At 34.2% G+C, this 21,747-nt stretch overlaps 1 protein-coding gene across 4 annotated transcripts in view; it reads right to left on the bottom strand.

Annotated features, from left to right (window-relative positions):
- Window positions 1–1,924: 1,924 nt before the first annotated feature.
- Window positions 1,925–21,747, bottom strand: part of LOC124359723 (pituitary homeobox homolog Ptx1-like) — a 97,244-nt gene continuing 77,421 nt past the window's right edge. For 3 of the 4 annotated variants that reach the window (XM_046812696.1, XM_046812698.1, XM_046812697.1), the window contains exons 5-7: window positions 6,900–7,088; window positions 5,238–5,509; window positions 1,925–3,351 (exon numbers count right to left, since the gene is read on the bottom strand). In XM_046812696.1, the coding sequence (XP_046668652.1) occupies window positions 3,189–3,351; window positions 5,238–5,509; window positions 6,900–7,088 (624 nt within the window). In that variant the 3' untranslated portion in view covers window positions 1,925–3,188. Of the gene's footprint in view, window positions 3,352–5,204; window positions 5,510–6,899; window positions 7,089–21,747 lie in introns of all 4 variants that reach the window. The other variant, XM_046812699.1, reaches the window with a different exon arrangement.

Here is a 21,747-nt window from a genome sequence, read left to right as displayed (position 1 = left end):
CTCCGTAATGACTCGTAGTACAAACCATAACTTAAGACGATGTCAAGTAATGCATGTTCTCAAATCACATTCAGCAGCGTATCAAAATTTTTACAGTAGTATTGCACCCCGAGTTTTTAATACAATCATTCACCAACTTGAAATGTTTTCTAATATAAATCAATTTTTGTCTAACTTAAGAAAGTGGTTTTTATTACAGAAAATCTGGATATTGTTTTGAAAATTGTACAATATTGCAACTGCAGTATTAACAGTTTTAATTGCAAATAGGTTCTCAACATATTATTTTGTATGTGGTTCTGATTATATTTCATTTAACTTACTATTGCACAGATATTACATGTTTAGTTATTTTGATAGTTTTATAATATATTTATTTATGTCATGCCGTTTTTTAATCTTTAATAATTTTTAACGTGCTGGCGATCCCACCACAGGAATTTTTCCTAGGGGATAACCTATTTATTTTGCTTAGTTATGAAAACATAATGAGTAATCATTTACAACCAATTGTTATGTTTGGAAAACTTGAGTGTTTTTTATCATAGTTTGTTCAATTAATGTAGTCAATGTACAACTATTATTTAAATTTAAATATAAGTATATTGTATTTTGGATGTTTGGGGTGACTGGGGCGCCCTTTGCGAGGGACTGTTTGTAATAAGTCAAAGTTTCTTGATGGTAAAATATGTTGATAGTTTTATAATATATTTATTTATTTATGTCATGCCGTTTTTATTATGGAATGGTTTTTTGCGGGGGGTGTTTCGGTTGTTTCGGGCGTCTAACATGTATAATAGCATCTCTAAGAATCGATTAAAAATTATCTTTAAGTATAATATAGTTATTTATTTTTGTACATGTTTAAGGGTGTAAAAATACATATTCATGTAGAGTTTGTAAATGTGTATTTATTGTACTAAAATTGTATTGCAGCAAAATAAAGAATTTCTATTCTATTCTATTTAATAAAGAAATACATAGATAATACAAGATAACATAAAATGTAAATTAGTGTATTTTGCAGATCCTGAAATTTATATTAACACTTTAACAGACATTAATTATAACGTCTGAAAACGAAACATTTTGGGGGGGGGGTGGGGGGGGGGGGGGGTGGGGGGGGGGGGGGGTGGGGGGGGGGGGGGGTGGGGGGGGGGGGGGGTGGGGGGGGGGGGGGGTGGGGGGGGAAAGTAGTTCTACATAGAAACAAATACAAAGGCATCATTATTACTACGTAGCTGTTTTATTACATCTTTAAATAAACTTTATGTTAAAAATATAAATAAAAATCAAAACATACAAATGTTTGATAAACATCTTTTAGCGAACTGAAATGTCACATATAATCTGTATTTTACTTTTATGACTGTATTAGTTTGTAAAACTATTTCACTAGATAATTACGAACAGTTGTATGACTATAAACGCAATCGTTGGTATGTTGACCATAAACAACGATGTTTCAATGAGAAGTTTGTTTACCCACGCCATGGAGTAATAAATTCAAACACAATTAAGACATATTTGACTGAACATTACACTAATTAGCCTAGTGACCCAGAGGACCAAAATTTGTCCTGAATTGAAGACATGATTTAATATTATCAGCGTAAAATAAACTTTGGTAAAACAGTACTCTATGACATAATGTACAATTTAAAAGTAATTGAAAACACAATGGTGTCACTTTCAAACGAAATAAGGTAAGTCAACCACAATTTGTTATCAGTGTAATTTTCTAGACTAGACTTTGAATAATTTTGAATCTACTGCAGCCAATCACAAGTACCAGGTCAAAACATTTCAACACGCTGAAGTATGCGATAACATTTTTTTAAACAGTTTTCTCGAAAATACTAATTATTATAAGTGGGCTTTATCTCTGTACTTGCGCTTATCATTTCGTTAACGTTTAGCGCGCAGCTCGCGTTGTCTTATTTATCAAGCATGGAAATTTACAAACAAACACAACAGCAAATGTATTACATTTTTAGTTAGTGTAATTTTTTCGCACAATAGTGCTATTGAAAGAATTAAATTTCATAGAATTTAGTTAATTCTATGAAATTTAAGAACATGCTGGATAATCGGAACATTAAATGTTAAAGAAGCACGATAGGTTACATGTTCCAAAATATTTGCTTCCGATCCCGATAGCTGTGGGCATAATTTCATGTAATGAATAAACGAGATGGATCATAAAACTGTTAAAAATACACGAAGAATACAACTATAATAGCCCAGAATACCTCCAGTGAGTGGGTCGGTCGGACTGTGAAGTAATACAAAACACGACGACACCATCTGACATATTATACAAACTGTGTATACAGAGAGATACACTTGGTATGATTGATACAGCGATACAGTATTGTATAGGTACGGATATAATACAAATGTACATTCGGCTTAGTTGGCCACGACTCATAAGTACTGGTCAGGTACTTGATATTGCTTTATATAGTACATTTAGTTTGCTTGAGACGAGTAGTATATACATAGAGGGCCTGGCTTTAAAATCACTCTTCTTGGAATAAAATTCCTGGGAAAAAATGAATTTGCTTTGTTGTTATAAAACTTAGCAGTATTTAAGTTCTTATTTTCTTAATGTCTTTTACATCATGAGTTGTAACTCTAAGCAATTTAAAGGTTTGTGCTACAGATTTCTTAATCAGCAAATTAATCCATTAAGGTTTCTCACACAGCTTTAAGCATTCCATTAATTGCTATTACACAATTTAAAATACCTTGAATTAAGTATTTCCTCCTAGTTTTAGGTTTAGTATCTAATTGTATAAAAAAAAACTGGAAGATATAAAAGTAATCCATAACGAAACGTTACTAAAAATTATCTTGATTTATACCAATGCCAAACTGGAGTTATCCAAAGACATATAGGAATTGAATTCCGACCGATATACACAAGAGAGGATTTTGAAGCCAGGAAGTAAAAGGAAGTATGATACAAAAATCGCAATCTTTGGCTTTGGCACACAGTACAAAATCTGTTCAGTTCTGGGAGGATTGTATCGTTACAAAATGTCAAAGTCGATATCACTCATGAAGTTATTATGGAACTTTCAAAAATCCTGGTTGTCGATGCCACATTTGTCGTCCGCATTCTCAGTCTTGATGGCGAGGAGTTTGTCTTCCTTGAAGTCCATCAAGTGCTGGACAGAGTAGCGTCAGACACCAGGACGCTCACTACCCCCGGCCGTGGCGTACTGACAGGCACTGAGCCCGCCGCTCCCCGCTCGGCCCCCGGGAGCGCTGGACGTGGTGGGTGTCGTCGGTGAGTACGAGAACCCTGACGAGTGTTGCTTGGCCTTCAACCGGAGGCTGGCGATGCTGCACACACAGGCCAATTGTTATATACGCTCAAACACAACAGGGGTATACATGTACAGAGCATTTACAAGAATATCGTGGAATGCCAAGGGGGGATGACAAGAACGTGGATAGACCTTACCAAAGGCAAGGTTGAAAGGACGTGGTGGGATGTACCTGTGGAAGAGTAGGAATATACGAGAGGATTTTATTAAGCATTTGAGGATAAAACAGAGTGTAGAACTAGAATTAATAGAATAAACACCAAAGTGTTCAAATTAGTAAAAGTGCAATGATGCACGAATTAAAAAATTAATATTTCCGTAACGAAATCATATACTTTCCTGCATGTTCTTAGGATAATATAGTACGTTACAAAATGTTTATTAGAACGTAGATGATTGGTACCCTTTTAAGCAATCTGTCTACATACGTACGCATCCAAACATTGGCCACCACAGTAATTTTCAGGCCAATGGTTTATCGAGATTTTAAAATCCCTTATAGAATTCCCTTATAGAATAAGAGATTTCGTAGGAGGTACCGTGCTTCTACTTGTAGTCCCGGTAAGAAAATTTCAAGTCTCAAACCTGCTAATTTTGAGCTAGTATGTTTTTAAATTTCCATGACAGATAAGTTGATACTCGAGTCCCTCTTCACCCTTCTCGCAATATTCCAAATTTTCCTGCCAACTTTCTAGTCCGTTTCCAAAGGTATGTCCTCAGGAATCAAAAGCGTTCCCATTTCCCTCGAAACCAGTAGGTCAATGGATAGCCAATGTGTAAGATTGGGCATCCGAATTTAGCATTGGACGACAATAAAGATTGGAAAGAGTGCAAGAGATGAGGGTAGGTATATTTCAAAAGCTGTACCACAGTTAGATACTTTTGAATGATCTATAAAGTAACATAGTATATGCTTTATTACATCTTACTAATGAATGGTAGGTAGTCAATATACTTCCATTTAAAGCAAAAGCTTGTATACTATAGTTTGTAATATGCAATTTACTAAACATGCAATTCTTTGCATTTCATAATCCATCATAACATTATGTTAATTTTTAACAGTAGTTAAAAAATAATGTCATCGATTTGGAAATCTGTTGAGAGTCAACAATATTTTTATACATAGAAGTGTATTTTTCCGTGACGTTTTCCAAAATAGGACTGTGCAAAGTAAAATATTGTAATGCGAGCATCACTATTATTGTTTCTTTTTTATGTATAACTTATACTCTTAGATAATTCAACTGCCACGCTAGTTTTTCAAATAGTTTACGTCGCATTTGGGTCTTTTGTATAAGGATGGTTTAAGGTTCAAGGTTTAAGGCTTCAATTTATGGTATAGACTAAGAATTTGAAATAATTAAATAAAACCATTGAAACTAAGCACTTAAGTAAAAGAGAGGAAAATTTAATATTAAATAGGATGTACTTTTTACAGAAAATTAAATATATTATAAAATGTATTAAATTAGTTTTATTAATAATCAAATGAATATAATTTCTTTTTCTTGTAATAGAAATCATTTAATTTTAAAATACCAAAACAAGAATTTCTCTGTGTACGATTCTACACTGGTCCCTTTAACAAAGGCAAATAATATATAATGAACGTTCTTTGTAATTATGATTCACCAACAATCAACCAAATTTTAAATAAGTTTCCTTAAAGTCAATAATTACAAATGCGATAATTACAATACTGACAATGAACAACAATTCGTTTAAAAATGTAAGTAAACTCCAATGCAAGGCAGAAAGCAGAATTTAAATGGTCTTTTTTTAAAATTAAAAAAAAACTATTGTAAAGCACTATAAGCAATGCCCCAACCCGAGACTTAAGTAGATTGGACGAAGAGGGGTACCTACTTCCATTGAACTAGGGAGAAGGTTCGGCTCTACCTGGAGGTCATGACGTTGCAGGGCTCGGCGGTGCGGTGATGGTACATGGAGTAGGGGGCTGTGGGGGGCGCGTAGGGACAGGCGGCGCCCGCGGGTGCTGATGAGGGCGCCAGAGGAGCACCTGGTAGCATGGAGCCGGCACCCGTCGACATGGAGGCGGCCACTGAGGTCGCCGCTGCATTGAAGCAGTTAACGGAACTTTGGTGATGGTTCACTGTACTCAGGGGATTGACAGACCAAGGGAACGTCTTGGTGCCCAAGGGACTTGGAACCTGAAACATGAAAACAACGATAAGAGAACTGAAACGTCAACACGGAGGCGACCACGTAATATGAGTATAAGCTCTGTTGGTGGTTGAATATTCTCAGGCAGTTAACGCAGAAGGATACGCCTAGGTGCCTTAGGGATTCGCTACGTGAAACATGAGGAGGTTAGAAAATGAACTGTAGTAGTAGAAAATAAACTAGCTCACTAAGCTCCCTTGGTGGAAATTGAATATGAAAAAGTCAAAGCGTGCAACAGAAGAATGCCTTTGTGTTCAAGAGACCTATTACTTGAATCATGAGAAAGATCAAAAAATTTACAAACCACAATGTAAGAAGCGAATGCGTTGATGAACGAAGCTCCACCTCTGGTGGTGAGTGAATGTACAAAAACGTTTGGCACAACAGAGGAACGGTTTAGTGCCAAAATGGCACAGTAATTTTATCGAGGGGGTTAGAATAAACAGACAGAATCGCGTGCAGTGACTTGGTACAAGTTTGACAGACAAATTTCTGTGTGAAAAAATAAATGAATTATGTTCATTTGTACAAGAAATTTCAACGATCGGTTTGTAAGAAGTTTTATGTTCATGTATACAATTATATATAAATATAGAGGTGTCTGCCTGTGTGTTACTCAAACACGTCAAACTGGACCGATTGTACTAGATTTTACATGGAAATGTCTGAGGTCCTTGCTTAACATGTAGGCCTATTCCTATTTCGAAAATTCCTTCAGGTTATGTCCAACTGGGCTTCATAACTCCCTTTTTGGCTTATCAGCAGATAGTATATGTGCTTTTGTAATCAACTGTTCTATGTAAACATTGAAGACAAGTTGGCAACACAAACATACAATGTGATAACACAATCTCATATGTTTGATTAATTTAAGTACCATTTTAAATTTCTTTACGTTTACAGTAAAAGAAGCATAGATCAAGCTTAAAAACGATAAAACTCTTTATTTTAACCTAATTTTTATCTTTTACATTCGTACTACATTTTGATTTTTAAGAAATAGTTAAGTTTAGATTTCTTGAATTTTAATTTGACATATGTGACATATTTTACGGTGAGATTGTGAAGAATTGGTAATATACTATCCTATAGAAGTCTACCGCATGTAAAAGTTCTTCATTCATGGATCTTCATTGCGCTTCTTCCAATACTATCACTGATGGCCAACCATTAGATCACATCAAGGGAGAGAGTTGGACGTCCACTACTATCACGGATTACCCAACCACTCGATCACATCAAGGGAGAGAGTTGGACGTCCACTACTATCACGGATTACCCAACCATTAGATAACATCAAGTGAGAGAGTTGGACGTGCACTACTATCACGGATGGCCCAACCATTAGATCACATCAAGGGAGAGAGTTGGACGTACCTTAGTGGCCCAGTTGTTGTAAGACGAGTACGCGGAGGAGTAAAGTGAGTCAGTATCGGTAAAGGGCTGCATCAGTCCGTTGAACTGGGTGCTGAAGCCGTTCTTGAAGTCGGCAGCGGCGGCAGCAGCAGCATTCATCGCGTTACGTTCCCTCTTGCGCCACTTGGCCCTCCTGTTCTTGAACCACACCTGGAACACGATTTGTGAATGTTTAGAGAAAAACTTGATGATAAATGAAATATTTTATGTGTATTCAGCAAGAGAGAGATAAAAATACAAATTAAAACTGTAATAGAATATAAAGTAGGAATGTCTTCTCATGATGAAAATACTCATATAAGATTGGATTTCTCTAAGAAGAACATTTAAGTAAAATCATAACCAAAATGGAAAATAGGGTCGTCTGAATTCATGCATACTTTATAATGAATTTCTATTCGCTTCTTACATTATTAAAAGACCCCTTTATTGTTTCAATAATGGATAATATTTATAATTTTTGGATTATAAAACTATTTCCATAGTATGCACGAAGTATATTTTAATCTTTATCCTACACTGAGAAGATAATAGGGTATAGGGCTACTGAAGCAACATTTAGAATTAAGTATTATAGAAAGAAATGAACCAATTCTACTTTAATAATCGAAACAGGTATCGCCCATCAAATAATAAGGATCAATTTGAGAAAACAATAAAAACTATAAAAGGAGACGCCACTCTCCTGGAATGTTCCATTAAGTATCATTTGAGTGAAGGGGAACGACGATTGTTTCATCAGGCGAGGAGCGGCCTTCAGCTCTCATCGTTGGGATCGTTAATCTGCTGGCCAATTAAACGAGTCGTTGGCTGCGTTTGTACGCAAGGGTGGCGGTGAGAGGGGAAAGGGAGGGATAAGGCCCATTGCCTTTCCTGCCAGTTGGGGATACACTGTGCATCGGGCTTAACAAACACGTTTCGGTCCTGTTGAGTTCATTTTGATAAATATTCGAAAAGTTATGTTCTGATTTAATCTAAGTTATGTTAAATACTTACGGGAGTATTACTTTATGTTGTACACAAATTCAACTTTAAACACGTTTTGGAGTTTATGCTTAAGTACGCAAGAAACTGTTAGACTTGTGAGGAAATGTTTGACATTAGATCTATAGGAAAGACGTAATCATCCCGGTAAAGTGCATAACTGGCTGAGTTTCATTGAATGGGTGAGTGTAAGCGAAGTCTCTTCTAAAGGTTGGTTAGAGGCGCCCGTTTCTTCATCCGTCAGCGGACGTACAGAATGACCTACAGGCATCAACTTTTGCACGACTGTTCCTCTTAAAACAGATTGGAGTACGCCACACTACCATTAGGCCTCCCTGATGTTGTTTGCAAATATTCAAGTCTATTGCTCATTTTCGTGTTGTCCTGCGGATAGATACACAGACAGACATCATATTAAGAATAAATCTTTACATCCCCCAGGTAGTTTTTTCTAACGCTCAGCCAAATCCCTTAGAGGGAAATGCACCATAACTGAAATCAGTGTTGGATTATAGCAGACAAACGGACAGATAGAATGACAAACAAGCAGAAACGTTTTTTGTTACCACGAGTGACAAGCTTTGCTAATGAGAAGGTTTTCAAGTTACAACTGTCCCTAAAAATTAATGGAAGTGCCTAAGATAATATTCAACTTATAGGGATTAACTCTCCAAAGTTCCAAAGGAAAGTGAAGATATACATTAGCTGTAAACTCTCATCTGTTTTGGTGCGGGTAACATATAAATGAGTGTATATATATATATGTATATATATATATATATATATATATATATATATATATATATATATATACATATATGCAGTGCAATGTTGTGAACTAACCACTTTGGGTATGTAGATAAATAATAGTTATAATAATTTATTTTCAAAACAACACACCATCTGTATAAATAATAACAATAATTTACAACCCATACAATTAAGAGTTTAAAAAGATATGAAATAAAGCAAATATGATTTAAATGTATACCCTTAAATAAAACGTTTTAAAAGTAAATTATAAATAAACTTTACAGGGCGTGCAAAATAAATTTATGCATACTTACACATAAACAATATTAAAAGAATACACATTTCAATAACCACAGGGTTAAAAATAGTAATATATACACAGAAGCAAAACTGAACACTTCTATTTAATTGTACAAAGTATACAACTTGGTATATATGCACGTGAATTACGTATCTGTGACAAAATGATGTCTTCTAGAGGAAATACCTGAACACTTCATAATGATAATGTATTTTCATTACGTATTCATAGTTTCAAGAGTCCTTCCGGTTCAGTCGAACGAGGTAGGTAGATTTTGAGACATCTGATATTTTTGTATTATTATCGTTATTAACATGGTATTTTTTACACGTACCTACTCAATATCTCGAAAACCGTTAGCGTTTGAACAGTCACCATGTTGAAACGAAATAGTATACCAGCTGGCCATGAACTTAGCCAAATCAATGTCAAACTCAAAATCAATGTTTGTACCAAGTTTCTACTTATTTGGGCTTTGGTGTCTGGGGGTTATGTTCGGCGATGTTACGCAAAATATTTCGGTACGTTTTTAAATGCACAGCACATAATCGCTTTGGTTTCTGTTTTGACTCAGTCGATATGAAAAAGAACTCATAGAAACACCGAAGCAGGTTTAGTTGAAAATCTTTTAAAACGCATCTGTCGTTAATCGTAGACTAATGCACTTGATGAAAAACGATTTCGTTTATCAATGTTTTAAATATTTACCATATGATCATATTTATGGTACCATAGTTTATGAAATATCCATCTGAAGAATGAAATTGTATTTGCACTATTTTTTACTTTGAGTTAGAGAAGGAACGTTTTCAATTTGTATTTTCCTTCCTCCAGTCTGAAACGTGGATGAAGTGACGCTAAAGCCAGTCTTCCTCCCCGGAAGCCCACTAGAGGTGATGTAAAGAGATGAGAGAGCTGCTAACCCCCCCCCCACCATTCTCTCACTGAACCCCTGAACTACTTCACCCCTTCAGTTGTGAAAGGCCATTTCCGCATCCTGCCGCCTCTAAATAAACCAATAGTCCACGGCGCGATCCCAATTTATTGGAATGGCACTTGGCACCGCTGCCTTATTGAATTGAACTTTTCCCTCCATCCACCTGTAAAACTCTATCCTACCAGTGGGTCATTGATTAAGGTTAACAGTGATTGTCTTTAATGTTCAAAAAGTTAGTCGGTGCATTGGCTATATTAATATGACTTATGTTTGTTAAAATATATAATTAATATATTTAAAAATCAATTAATAACTCATTAAAAAAGGGAGATCATACCAAGTGCAGAGTAATAGGCTTCGCTGAGGTTTTATGAAAATGTCAAGTCCAGATAGATAGCTACATGGTATTGTGTCACATGTTAAAATGTCATATGATCGTACTCAGTTTAATTACACATTTTTTTATTCTACTCAAAAGACCAAGCTAAAATTCTTCACTAACGCTCAGCCATATCCCACCATCACCATATTATACATTCCCTGTATAGAAATGACGATTCATGCAAAATGTCTATAGGTCAGTTTGTTCTCGTTATATCATGCGGATAGACAGGCAAACAGAAATAAAATTTGTCTAGCTTCTTGAATGATAGGCTTCGCTAACGCTAAGCCAATTACGTGTAAAAAACTAGACGTAATTTTAAAACTAGAAAAATTTCCTAACTTATAAAAATTTTAGCTGTGACAACTCTCAGTAACCTTTTGTTTCGACAAGCCTTTTTGGTAGGCACTGTGGCGTTGGGTATAAATACAGCCACATTATCGTCCTTGGCGGTGATAATATTGTCTTAGACGTTACTCTACATGGACACGGACTGAAGCTTATAATTCATAGTTTTGTATTTTAGAGACGATCTCTTTCCAGGCGAATCATGTTACAATATTATTGGCATTTTAATGACATAAAATACATTAAACCGGACTCAAGCCTGCAACAATTCTTGAGTTGAGAAGATAACCTCAACATCTTTTATTTAGCAATTTATTAGAAATTAATTCAAATTTTAAAATAAAATTTCAATTAATTCTTTTTTTAAATGATTTAATTTCTTATTTAGAAAAATAAATATTTATTTACATTGAAAATTAAATCAAGATTAACTTTTTAAGGTTTTCTGAATGTGTACAATATAGGATGAATAAATTTAACATTTCGCGACATATCAAAATAAAACTAATACAATTACCTATTTTACCTGTTATCTAGTATTTTTGAATTATCAAATTTATTCAAAGCAACACACTTGCAGAGCTTCTGCTTATAATATGAATTTTGGAGCTTTAAATATTTTTCTGTGAAAGATTCACCTTGAGTAACGTCTGTGTCAAATCTCAGTCAGTCACGCAATTAAGATGTTATTAATTTGAAAACATAAATGTAATTTCTAAGATTTTTAGTAGCTCCACATGCGGTGAAAATTAGCTAACTCATGTGTTACTACTTTTTAAAGTATTTAGTACCTGTTCGTCTTGCCAATTCTACTTTGTCGTTCAGAATTTGTCGTTTGAACACCATTAAGACGATATTGTTTATTAAGAGCCCACTAGTGTGGCACTAATATCTAAGAGTGGTCAGAGCTTCGATGCAAACCCCAGCAAACATGCGTTATAATCCAACCACACGCATTTTCACACGCTTGAAGCAATGTGGTAGACGGCCTGTGTCTCAGATCATCCACAGTAAACCGTCCCGAATTTTTAATATAATTCGGTGTCCAGCATAACTGCACGAAAAAAAAACACAACATATGAAAATATAAATATATACATTTCTAGTTAATAATTCCAATTCGTTTTTTAGTTATCTAAAAACACCCTGTGGGTGGGGCCTAATTCGAATTCCCTAGATTATGAAAACACTAGATTTTGAGACAAGGCTAACTAGGATACAAAACTGTAATATATATATATGTAATAATTAAATTATTAATAATAATAATTTATAATATATATATATATATATATATATATATATATATATATATATATATATATATATATATATATATATTTAATTAATAAATACCCGCGGCTTCGAACGCAATGTTGCAATCTCTGCACGTATATGAGCACTTCTAGTTCGAGTAATTATATTTCCGACGCCAATGTTGAGTTTGCCTTGTTGCCACGGGCAAAACATATATCTAATGTGGATATTTACGCCATTGCTATTACCTGGAAATTATTATGTATATATATATATATATATATACACACACACACACACACACACACACACACACACACACACACAGAGGTCTTAGAAGCTGTTCAAAAGAAATCTAAAATGGGTTTTATAACAATCTACAATCTTTCAATTTATAGTAAATGTAAGATAGTGACTTTGTCTTTGATGTCTGCATTAGAGTACTGACCAAGCACTACATACTTAACTTTTGCTAAAATTTACAATTAAACTAATATTTTTATTACAACTTTAAATTTTATTATCTGAAAATTTTTCTTATACTTTGCTCAACAGTGGTTACAGAAAAGGATGGACTGAGAAGTGATGTTACTATCAACCTTACTTCATGTTTTAAAGACTATAAATGTAAACAAATTAAAATAGTAGTTAAATTAATTAACAACATGGTTGTGCTGTCTTAAAACAATATTTACACAGAACAGTTGATTACATCCATCAGACTCTTTAATTTATAGTATTATATAACAATCTTGTTCTTTTTCTAATTACCTGTTTTTTTCAGTGAACTTTTACGATATTTTAATAGCTATTCTGTTATTAGAGGCGGAATCAAATACATCAAATCAGAGATGTTTATGAACAGTACAGCCATTCTTGAGTTCTCACTTACATTAAAACATAAAACCAATATTTAATACTTTTATTTTTTGTGAGGCCTTTCGATATCAAGGATATCTTCTTCAGACACATCACAAAAGATCTGAAGAAGATATCCTTGATATCGAAAGGCCTCACAAAAAATAAAAGTATTAAATATTGGTTTTATGTTTTAATGTAATTGAGTTATCAGTACCAATATAAGCTCCATCTACAACATTCTTGAGTTATAAATCGTGTAGCTAACCCGACTTTGTTTGATATATACAAATTAAAAATATATGTACCATACGAAAAACGATAAAGAACTGCGCGAGGTAGTAAATCTAAGTAAAATAAAACTAGAATAAATTTAATTTAGTTGTATTTTTTTCTTACATAAAGAAACATAATGCATTCATTGCCGTAAGTCATGCAGAAGGTTAATAATCCTAAAAATATACAAACGAGTCTAAATATACATGTATTGCCTAGCATGTTCCACGCGCACATACGCACACAAAGAAAATACTCTGACATACATGAACGCGCATACGCAAACGCTACCAGTGAATTATATAAAACAATTACAAGATTTAGGATGAAAAGTATACAAACAGGGTGTATAGTCCTAATACGTTTGTATATATTCCAAACGGATTGAGATATCGATGTAAAATCTTCACTATACCTATTAAAATACGATTTTGGACTTATTGTAGGGTAAACATAAATCCCCCCTTTTCTAAGGGGGTTAGATGGGGACCACTTTAAATTTTCAAATTGCTCCTATCTTGTGACATGTCATTTGAAAATTAAATTTAAAAGAAACACAATGACATGAACAAAACATATCTACGACGATCCTAATAAAAGTGTTGGGCAAACAACAACCTTTACATCTAAGAGTGTAAATTAAGTCCTGATACGCCTCGATATATTCCAAACGGGTGGCGATATCAATATACAACCTTCACCATACTTACTAAATTACTTTTTTGGATATTTTGAAGAGTAAAAAAAAATCATCCCCCTTTTCAAAGAGGGGTAAAACAGGGTGACTTTAAATTTTAAAATTGCAACCCAATCTTGTGATATGCCATATTAAAGGACTATTCAAAAGAAATACAATGACACTAAGAAAACGCCTCTACGCAGTTTCTAGCAAAAAATATGGGCAAACAACGCAAAAATAATAATCATTAGGCACAATGCTAATGTCTTGCGCATATCAGCAACAATGCATGCATCATATATTTTAGTAGGTCTTTGAGGAACCCAGCTTATCTCTATCTAATGTTTCTGGTGTGCGTAGTTTTGGTAACAGTTGTCTTTTTCTAGGTAGCAAACATTATATAAATAGGCACATATTGACTCTCTTATGGTTAAACTGGTTATGACTTTTCGTGCATCGTATATCATTATGTTTAAGTATATTATATGCATATGAGAGTTTGTATGTGAATATTGTAACGTAAAACAAACAGAATATCTTGCACCACTTGGAACTCAATAGATGTTTCACTGGTTCGTGTTTTTTCTGTACAGTGCATGGTTTTGCATGCAGATGACACCCAGTTTCACAGGATGTTTGGATATGTGTACAGAAGAAGCAAAAGGAAATGTAATGGTAATTTAACTGGTTGTAAAAATTTGGGATGCGCCCTTTAAATCTCAATATACAAAATTTGTCACTAAGAAGTTTAATTTATAATAATATACAGTTGTTTTTATATAATAATTGAGTCAGTTTATTCTATTATTGATTAATTTTGAGTAATAATTGAATAAAAAACCTATTTACTATTTTATTTTAATGTTTGGGGAGTCTAAATTCCATTTAACGATAATGTTAACTTTATGTTACATATCTCTGGAAGTAAGTAACCTAGAAATATACATTTTTGTTTGTTTGAAAGAACAGCTCTTTAGTTAGTTCCGCGTAAATTATTGTTATTATTGGTAAAAAAATAAAAAATGGTGATTTTTAAAAAAAAATATATGATTTTTGTAAATTATTTTTTATATTTTTCCATTTGCTAAATTTTTATTTATAATTGGAATATTTTGAAACTTTAGGAGGAACTAGTGTTTATAGTAATGCAGCTACAGTAAAATTTTGGCTATCCTACCTATATAACCGTTTTTAAAATATATCACATCAAATGTACAAAAGTGCTATTTTGCGGAAAACTGCAAAAATGTAAAAATTAACACCAAAATATAAGTTATATTACCTTTAGTGTAATCCTGCACCATAAGATGGGTTCTCTGGGTCTTCTGACTCCTGGTAAATGTCTTCCAGTCTTCTTTTGCCTAATGTCCTGCTTTGTCGGATTTTTTTCAAGGTCAGTCATGGCCTTTTCTGCTTTTCGGAGTCGGTCCAAGTCCATCTTCTTCATAGCGGCAAGCATGTTAGATCCTACTTCCAACCCTAACCCCTCTAATATTTTACACTTGCTGGAAAACCCTTATTAAATGATAGCACAGCATCATGTGCGCCAAATGTCAAGGTGTGCAATCGTACAAAAGTCCTTTTAGGAATACGAGACCATATGAGGTTGTTTAGTGACTCATTTGGGTTCTGGGACTTCCCTTTGAGGCACTTTGCTAATAACTCTGGATCAGACAGGGTCTTGAAAATTGGTTTTAATTTCAACATAATGGCTTCAGGGAGATGGAAATGTTTGCCATGGTCATAGGATTTATTTTCGAGTTCTGCTTTTTTATATTTACGTCACTTCATCATTCGGATACAATTGATGTGTTGGCGTTTCATTTGTAGATTGGACATGAAAATATGTTGACCAAACAGCTTTCTTCATCTCTCAACTACACTATGGGTGTTCCTCCTAATTGATAATCCATAAAACGTCTGAAGCTTTTGAACCGCAGCAGTCGTTAGTCGGTTTTTCCAAGACAAAGGTTTCCCATCTGACAATTTTTCTTTTTTACATTTATCTTTTAGAGTACGTAGGCGAGTCCCCATACGCTTCTGTACATGACCTACGCATTCTAGTTTTCTAATTACTACATCAGGTCCGTAAGGTAGGGATTCAGATTGATACAGTTTGCATGACCAAGGAGCTTTTTTTTACTAAAACTGAGTTGCAGGCCTTATTTTATTGATTTTTTTCATGGCTTTATGATTTATGTATTACAAAGTGTTATATATCATTGGAAAGAGGAAATTTCAAACTGTAATATTCAATAAAAAACCCAAAATTGAAAAAAAATAATTGTTTTCAATTTACTCCCCTTAATAAGAAACTATTATTTTATTAATGTACTATATTATTTGTAGCTAGGTACAACATTTAATATTTAAAAATGACAACACATCACTTAAAACCAAAACATATTTATATGAATTAACATAAATTGATTGTTCAACCCATATTTTTTTCCGGGTGCATCTAAATGTGTTTATATTAATCATACATTTCAAGTATTTCAACATCTATTAAAATGTATTAATACTAATTTTTAGTACAATATGATCGAGTTAATGAATCTGTATGAATAAAGGAAAATTTATTTTATAGTTTGAGATAGTTTTCAATACGAGTTTTAAAATGTTTTTCAGTACATTAATGATTTATATCTATTACACTGTGGCTCTAGTAGTGCATGTCTTATTAAATACAAACTTTATTTCGCTGTATTTTAATAATGCTATTTTATTTGTATTATACGCTAACTAAAAAATTGAATAAACACTACGTAAATGACGAGTTGAAACCATTCTGAGAAATGGGGAGGAGGGGTAACTACCCTCTGACAACTCGCTTTAATAAACCTACCGAGACCGAGTCAAATAACAGCGGCTCAACGACATCGATATTCGGGGCGCCCCGTGGATGTGGACCGGGTAGGGTAATAAAGAAGCGCCCTCGCCGGTAATGGTTTATGCAATGTTGCAATAACGTGGGGTAATCCGGTAGTGAGATATTAAACAGCAAATCAAGCTGTGTCGCGAGTGTCACGACTGGTCAGGGGGATGGTTTGTCACCCACGGGGTGAGGGGGCGGCGGGGAGGGGACCCGCAAGATTGCTTTACTCATATGTTTCATTTCGCAGCGGTCTAATCAATCTAGTCGCCCATTGATTCACGGCTTATCGGTCGTGATCAGTCCGCAAGGCACGGCCGCGGGCGCTGGTCGCCCTTTCTTGGCGGAATAAACAATCGTGATCGTGAGACCAAGAGCAGTGACGTCATTGTCGTGGATTCCTAAACGAAGACTATTAAATCACATTTTCTCTTAAGGTTTTCCTTCAGTTCGAAACAGGCACGGCTGTTTGAAATGCCGTTGCAATACATTATTTACATCTACAACAGTAGGTCTCGTTTAAAAAAAAGAATCATTTTTCACAAGTCCCATACCATAGACACAATATTTTTTTACCAGTTAAAAATTAAATTTAAAATGTATAAATACCTATTTTTACCAAAGATACGCTTTAAAACATCATATTATGGTCTTACAACGTTATGGTATGTATAAATTAATCCTTACCAAATCCTCTTTTAAAATGTTCTAGTGGGATTATCCAGAGAAGTTCAGATAGGAATGACACAAAACCGTACTCAAGATCGGTCAAAACGAACGGATCCTGAGGGCTGGTAAGAGAACGTTCACTATAAGAACAAATTATTCAATAGGGATTCGCTAACATTACTATCAATATATTATTGTGGGATGAATATCAGAGGAAATATCTTGGCAGAAAAAAATTTCAAAATCCTAGATATTTTTATTTACAGGAATATAGATTTGGTCCGTCCTTTTTAGGTGGGTTTCAACAGAATGCCACCTCCTGTTGCAGGTGCGGTGAAGGTTGCAGAGGGCAGCGTGAAACAAGATTTTTAAGGAGCCGTAAGGTAAAGTACCAGAAGGGGATTTACTAAAGATCATACACAATGATGGATATGCACTCGGGTGAAAAATGTGTTTAAATACCGTAGGATCTTTCTCCTATCGGATCTTACTTTGCTTAACGACCTGTATTTATATTAAGGACATTTTACTTCCTGCACTGGTGATCAATTAAAATTGAAAGACTTTAGCTGATAATGTGCTTACATCCTCCTTTAACTGTGCTGTTGTAATTTATTATAATTTAATTTAATGTTCAATGATTAATATTAAAGTCATGATCGTAAGCGACTGAATGCACTATTATTCATTTATTACCAGTTGCCCGCGGCTTCGCACGCAATTCCGTAGGTTTTGTACCTGTATGAACACTTCTTATTCGAGTGATTTATATTTCCCGTAATAATGATCATGTAAGGCCATAGCGTACTAAACCGGGCCTCACTGCAGATAATAATGATCGGTAGAATAACATGATTCTGGCTTTCACAATGAGTTCATTGAGTCACATCCAGTCAAGTGACTAGTTTACCTCGATATCCAACCAACTTTGCGCCATGAACACGTCCCAACAATGGAACTCTGCACAGGTCGTTGCTTCATTTTCAGAAGAGTTCCTTTAGTCTTTGGGTATACTTCATCATTATTAAATACGAGTATCTAGCGTAAAAATAAAGCAGCAGCGAACAGTGTGTACGCATCATTAAGATTAGGGCGACGACAGTGTCACATACAATTGATGCAGTTTGATGTAATTACAGTATCACATACAGATCATGAAATTTGAGTCAGCCATAATTAGTTGTAAGACAACAAGCGCACCGCAGTTTCCTTCACATGATAACCGACTCATAAGGTACAGGTTTGGAATACATTCTCGATATCTGACTCCAAATGAAGCATAATCCACATTCCTGATATATCACTCAAAAAGATACATTATCCATAGTTCCCGATATGTGACTTTAAGAGAATCATTATCCACATTCCCGATATGTAACTTTAAGAGAATCATTATCCACACTTCCCGATATGCGACTTTAAGAGAATCATTATCCACATTCCGATATGTGACTTTAAGAGAAGCATAATCCACATTCCCGATATGTGACTTTAAGAGAAGCATAATCCACATTCCCGATATGTGACTTTAAGAGAAGCATAATCCACATTCCCGATATGTGACTTTAAGAGAAACATTATCCACATTCCCGATATGTGAATTTAAGAGAAGCATAATCCACATTCCCGATATGTGACTTTAAGAGAAACATTATCCACATTCCCGATATGTGAATTTAAGAGAAGCATAATCCACATTCCCGATATATGACTCCGAGAGATGCATTATCCATAATTCTCGATACGTAACTACAAAAGAAACATTATCCACATTCCCGATATGTGAATCTAAGTGAATTATAGTTTTTAATATTATACATAAAACGTGTTAAGTCCTTTTTACCCATAAAGTCACTTAGTATATACTCAATGGTAGTCAAAACTAATATTATAAGTCAATTAAATTAAAATGTGTTTTAACAACAAAGCCATCTTCTAAATGCAAAGGTGAAAATAACTGCAGGAATTTATTTTTAGTCTTTTAATATGTTTTATTCTAGAATTACCAAAATTAATCGTTGTTTCTTACAATTAAAACAAAATAATATTAGTAATTTACACGCTGCTCTAATAAATAAATTTCTTTCAAATTGCCTGAAATTCACAACTGAACATTTATAATTTTACAAATTAATATGATAAAAAATATCATATATGCAAAGAATATTACTGTAAAGATGTGGTTTGAAGTCCTAACTCAGAGCTTCGTTTATATCATTCTGTCTATAAACGTTTCCTGGGATAAAAAAAAATGCTAGAAGTACATATAAACATTTTCTCAAAAGTTTTGTGACACAAGGGTTAGCGTAACACTATTGAATGTATTATTTTTTTAACAACTATATTTTTATTATTTTTTAGACACAATTAACGTGCATAATAAAATATCAAAATTAAAATGCAGAAAGAAAGACGCCTTAGTTCTATTTGACGACTGTGGTTGTATCAGCACTAAATAACTAGGTATACTATTACAATTTAACATTCGTAACAGTCTTAAATAAATTAGGCATATATTGGCAACAATGTGGCTTTTCCAGTATAGCACATTTTCGCCTCTTCTAAACATAGGCCCAGACAGTTTTTGAGTAAGTGTATTTTAAATATGAAAAAACCATGTCGTAGTTGGATTTAACGTAAGTCATTTTACAGGATTTCTCAATAAAGTTTGGTATAAATTTAAGAAATTATAAAAGGCACAAAACAAGAAAAATATTTGAATGGACATGTACTCTATGACGTTTTTCGTGTATGTATGTCTCTATTTGGTTTTTATTCTAAAACCACATTACACAATTTCTGAATGCATGCAATTTTACAGAACATGTGTCACATTTCGTTTTTGGTGTCTGTATGTCTCTATATATTTTTTATTATAAAAATAACATTTCAAAAACGCTTAATGGGTGTAGTTTGATAAAACACATTGGCCTACCCTACCTCGTTTTAGTGTCTGTATGTTCCTATGTTTTTTATTCTAAAAATAGCATTTCAAAACGCTTAATAGGTGTATTTTGATAGAACATGTACCCTATCTTTTTTTTAGTGTCTGTATTTCCCTATTTGTTCCATTTATAAGAAACCAAGTACCCCACGACTGTGTTCACATGGCGTATGTGCATATGAGCTGTTTTAGTTGTTTTTATATCCACTATTATTTTCTGAAGTTATGTCACCTCTCGCATAATACCCCACATTAATACGCTTATTCCAATTTAAATCGCTAAAATAAATTAGTCCTAGATATGATTACTCTAACTATGAGTTAGAGGGGGCCAGATCGTGTAAATTCTATTGAATTATCCAAATAATGAACGGTCTTCCAAACGGTCTTCCAAACGGTCTTCATATACTTTGAAAATTATTGACTTCTTAGCAATGAAAATAAACTATAGGGGACAGGTGACCCGTTTTGAAACATTTTTGTTAAAACATACATTATTATTTTCCAGGGTTTCTACATGATAATCTGATTAAGGTGACTTGGTTCAGTTCTTTTCTCTAAATAAACATTTAATAGTAGTGTATCAGATTTCTTAGTTAAAACCTACAACATCCTTTAATTACTAGCTAACCTAATAGATTTCATTCTTTAAATACTCGTAATTATAACACTATACATTTGTTCGTATTGATATCGATATGAACGAGCCCGCCAAAAGGGAACGATAAACACTCTGATACACAAAATAAAAATCAGGAGCTAATACACGGTTCATTTCATTGTTCCGAGCTGCCCAATCGAGAGCGTTCCACTTTTTGGAACAGCAAATTACCTGGCCCCCAGTGACACGGTAAGCCGGCGCTTTGATGATTAGTTACATAGAAAATTCGGTGTGCATATGTAATTAGAGAGGGCATGATGCTGATTAGCACGGGGACTAACAGCTTAGCGGGGCCCGCTCTAGCCGTAATCAATGAATTGCGGATGGATTACTTCGGATTACCCTACCTACTGTCGTGTTCCGCGCGCTTTTAAATCTAATGATTGATATGGTACGGGCGTTTTAAAAATTTTGACAGATTAAAAGACAATTTGTAACGAATGGATTTGTGCGTCCGTTAACTATTTGGCGACGCATTATCAGTAAGCTGGTAGATTCGGTCCTGTCATTTGGGTTTGAAAAGAAACACTGTAAACGTGTATCGGTATCTAAATAAAAATTTGATTTGTATTGTAACCTACTAAGATAATATTTTGCAAACTATCTAACCACTTAGAAATAATTACGGAAAACATTTTGTCAGCACTATTTCGTGTTGAAACACATATTTTTAACCCAGAGTACACTATGTTCGGGTGTTTTGTAAACTGTGTTTTCTTGAGACAGAGGTGGAGGATTAGAGGTTTCCTCATACCGCTAGTGCACCAGAGCTCGTAACAGACTGTCCGTATCGATCGACAACCCCCGCACCCGACTGTACCCGAATATGGCTACGTTTATCGGTCTTATGTGCCCGTTATACACTTTACCACACCGGGGTAAGCA

This window comes from Homalodisca vitripennis, chromosome 4, assembly GCF_021130785.1.
Source record: "Homalodisca vitripennis isolate AUS2020 chromosome 4, UT_GWSS_2.1, whole genome shotgun sequence".
In the NCBI taxonomy this organism is placed as follows: Eukaryota; Metazoa; Arthropoda; class Insecta; order Hemiptera; family Cicadellidae; genus Homalodisca; species Homalodisca vitripennis.
The sequence above is the reverse complement of the archived record's forward strand: the minus strand, read 5'-3'. Positions and strand labels throughout refer to the sequence as shown.